This window comes from Rosa chinensis, chromosome 2, assembly GCF_002994745.2.
Source record: "Rosa chinensis cultivar Old Blush chromosome 2, RchiOBHm-V2, whole genome shotgun sequence".
NCBI lineage: Eukaryota > Viridiplantae > Streptophyta > Magnoliopsida > Rosales > Rosaceae > Rosa > Rosa chinensis.
This window is the reverse complement of record NC_037089.1, coordinates 40,555,443-40,559,121: the sequence shown is the minus strand read 5'-3', so window position 1 is coordinate 40,559,121 and position 3,679 is coordinate 40,555,443. Positions and strand designations below refer to the sequence as shown.

The following is a 3,679-nucleotide window of genomic DNA, read 5'->3' as shown; positions in this document are numbered from 1 at the left end:
TCCACCCCCCTCCCCACGACTCTTCCAATCCTGAAACCCACCCCCCCCCATGAAACCCCTCTCTCTCAGTCTCTCAATCTCCTTGCTTCTATATTTCATCTCCTAAAATCCAAATCCTCTTCAGCAATGGAAGAGATAGAGTGCCCTAGATCCACTTTCTCTCTCCTCCTCGCCTCCAAATCCAAATCCTCTTCTGCAATTGAAGAGATGCAGAAGAATCTTCAGTTTATCCGATTCTAGGTCTAGCTTCTTTGTTCGGCCGATCAAGCACTCGCCGAAGCCTCGAACGAGTTACGTGGACGTTAACCTAGCTCCGGAGATTCGAATTTCACGAGAATGTTCTTCTCCGACGATTCGTCGAATCGGAAGCACGTGGATTTAAGGGGACGGAGTATGAAGGTGAGGGATGAAGGATACGGCCGCCAATCGCGCTGCCGTATCTTCTCCACTGCAGCGAAGGAGGACCATGTTTGCTCTCAAATCCCGAAGCCCCCTCGTCGCCGCTCTTGCCACCCAAGCCTCCTTCGTCTCCCAGGAACATAAATGTTCAAATCCCTTTCACACAATCTAAAATTCTCCTTGATTTTCAGGTTTAATTGGTTCCAATTTTTTTTTAACATTTGGTGTTTTCTTCTTCTTGTTGCAGTTTTACTCGATTTGGCCAAGTACGTCTTCCCCAAGCAGTTCGAGGCTCGGACTCTCGAGGAAGCTCTCATGTCAGGTATTGTTTTGGGTTAATTTCGATTTCGATTTCGATTCCATCTTGTAACTAACCCCAAAATAAACCGACTAATAATCCCAAACCCAGCTCCCTCTATATATATATATATCAAACCTGAGTCTGCGTTTCTGCTTCGTCTAGTCTTCGATCATCGTCTTAGTCTTCTTTCTTCAACGCTACCGTAACCATGGTACACTCTTTTTCTCTCTTACAGCCGTTAGCGTTGGGCTTGTTTTGGTTTAGTGATATAATTGGGAGAATGGAAGGCCTGAATAGTGCAAATCTTTTAATCTAACATCAGAATCTGAATCTGATTGTATAATGAATGTGATAATTTGTGATCAAAAGATCTTTCTAACCTACGTTTTCATCCTGGTAATTTTGTATAAGTAGTGATAAGGGGCCTGTATATCTAAGCATCAGGGATTGGATCATGGCTTAGGCAATTTAGAAATTTTGAACTTTGTTGATGTTTTCTTGCCGGTCATGCTATTATGTTTTTAGTATAAAATAGTACAAACTTATACTATTGGTGTTTTGTTGTTGTGGTTGGGTTTCAAGATTCAGTGACTTTGTATTTGATGTGAATTAATGACATTTAGCATGGATCATTGAGACTGCATATGATTCGATGCTGACAAGTATAATGAAGTTGATGGGGGAAACTTCCTGAGGAGCTTCACCATTTCAGCTTCTGCTTCATCTAATGGTGAAACAAATTTGATGGGTCAGCTTTATTTGTTAGTTTTTTTGTGATAAAGATGTGATCTTTGATTAGAATTTTGTGTTTCAGGGTCTCCTCCTTTGAGTTCTAGTGGTAGTAGTGGTGGGGGTGGCGGTCCTGTGATATTGGAGCTTCCTGTTGATAAGATAAGGAGGCCTTTGATGAGAACCAGAACTAATGATCCAGTCAAGGTTCAAGAACTGATGGATAGCATAAGTGAAATTGGCCTCCAAGTACCTGTAAGTATTGGTAACAAACTCAATTAGTAGTTTGCTTTATTGGGTTATGTATTTTTAGTTTGATCATCCTTCTCATATAGGACTGATTGAGCACTTTTGGGTTTTGTTGATTTCAAATAATCAATGCGTTACTTGATTTTTCATGAATAAGTTGGGTTATTACTCCTCTCAAGCTGGTTTTGAATCATAGTTCCATAGAGGGTGAACGTTATTGTCTGAAACTGAAAGAATTTGGTCCATGCTAGTAAAATCTGGTGTGCATGCTAGGATGCCAGACCAAAAACAAAAGATAGGATCTCTCGCTAGTGGAGCTTTTAACTTTAATAGCATGCCAGGATCTGTTAATAGTTAAGATCAAGGTTTTGCTTTCCGAGCAGATAGTTTGAGCTAAATGCATGCATATTCCAAAATCACTTTTTGTATGACTAATTATCTAATCAATGCATATTGATGTGCTTGAGGTCGATGGAGTTTATTATGGTATGTGCTTATCATTATTCTTTATATTTCTCCCTTACAAACCATTGGAGTGCTCTATTTTTAAATTTTGAAGTGAGACACAAAGATTACAGAAAAGAAACTTTATTTAAGACCGAATTTGTCAGTATGAGAATATCGTAGCTGCCTGCAAGTAAGTATTTAGGATAGTGGCTGAGCATTCTATCATGTTTTGGTAGGTTTCTCTGGATGTCATCGCTATGAAGCTCACCAGTGTCTTGGGCTCCCAACAATACGTTGCAAAATTCGACATGGGACAAAAGAAACTCTCCGGTACTTTTGCCTAGTCTTAATGATTCTTGTTTAGCTTTACCTGGTTTATCCTGGAAGACTTTGTAACTTTTTTATTGGTCTTGCAGGCATCACCTCCACTGAGTATGAGTTAATTTGCAGCTTGAACAAGTTAATCAGCTACTTACCTCTTTAATTGCATTGCAAGTAATTGTGGGGCATTTATTATCACATGCCCCTACAAGCCTGTACATAGTTGTCATAATTTTACATCAAGAAGGATCTATGTCACTGTGTGGAATATGTGGAATCTGCTGTTATTCTGTTATTCACTTGTTTTCTTATCTTTTCCTTTCTTGTCTGTAACTACTGCAGGTTGTAACAGGTCTGCTAATAGCCGAAGTTAATGTAAATACCATGTCTAAACTCGGTTCTGGTGGTGTATCACTGGTATTTAATTCTTTCTCTTCTTTTCTCGAGAACTGTCTTCAATTTGCACCAGTGCATATACTACTTTTTATCTATACATTATATTTTGGATTGCACAAACATGTTATATCTACTAGAGAATACATAATCAAATTATGTCTGAAGAATGATAGCACTGCAATAATATTGCTTTAATATTACAATCTGTCTCCCTATGCTTGTTTTATATTATTTTAGTTTTTATTTGTCAACAACCTATGCTCTTTTGTGATTTGGAATCCTGCATATGATGGTGTATATACCATCTTCCCCATAATATTTTGGTCACTTGCACATGAGAGCAAAACTGATTTACTACCTCATTAGGCATATTAAACTAAATGAATGCAGCGGAACTTAAAACTATGCTATCCTCATATAGATCGATTAGGATAAGCACTCTGCTACTCTATTCATTTGATTTCTTTTTATCAATCTTGTTATAAGAGGTAATTGACTATAGAATGCTATATATTAGGCTTGTGAATTATGACAAATACAAGTTCTGCATTGTTTACTTCTATAGAATGCTATATATTAGTTTGTTTTTGTTACTAATCGATCAGTCTTCATATAGTAACATTCGTCTAGATCAATTTTATGGTGAATATGGCTTTCCTTTCCAGCTGGGTGGGTTGGTTTTGGGATCTTTGTTGTTTCAGACTGAGTTTGTGTATATGTAATCAGCAACATAAAGAAGTGGTAATAGCTTAGGCTGATAGCAATATGTCCATTAGGAAAAGAATGTCTAAATCATGACTTCTCTACATAAAACTGTCGAACCTGAAAATTTTGGTT

General features: G+C 37.9%; 1 protein-coding gene across 1 annotated transcript; it reads left to right on the top strand.

Annotated features, from left to right (window-relative positions):
- The first annotated feature begins 466 nt into the window (after positions 1-466).
- On the top strand, positions 467-2,557 carry LOC112184280 (sulfiredoxin, chloroplastic/mitochondrial). Its single transcript, XM_040513401.1, has 7 exons — positions 467-545; positions 647-721; positions 1,374-1,430; positions 1,515-1,683; positions 2,130-2,164; positions 2,362-2,455; positions 2,542-2,557. The coding sequence occupies exons 1-7, from the start codon at positions 467-469 to the stop codon at positions 2,555-2,557; spliced, it is 525 nt and encodes a 174-aa protein (XP_040369335.1).
- Positions 2,558-3,679: the final 1,122 nt, after the last annotated feature.

Bases quoted from the DNA above. Each gene is read 5' to 3' on its own strand.
- LOC112184280 (XM_040513401.1), top strand. From the start codon at position 467: ATGTTTGCTCTCAAATCCCGAAGCCCCCTCGTCGCCGCTCTTGCCACC. The intron at 722-1,373 runs GTATTGTTTTGG...AGTATAATGAAG, and splicing joins CGAGGAAGCTCTCATGTCAG to TTGATGGGGGAAACTTCCTG. The intron at 2,165-2,361 runs GTATGTGCTTAT...ATGTTTTGGTAG, and splicing joins GGTCGATGGAGTTTATTATG to GTTTCTCTGGATGTCATCGC.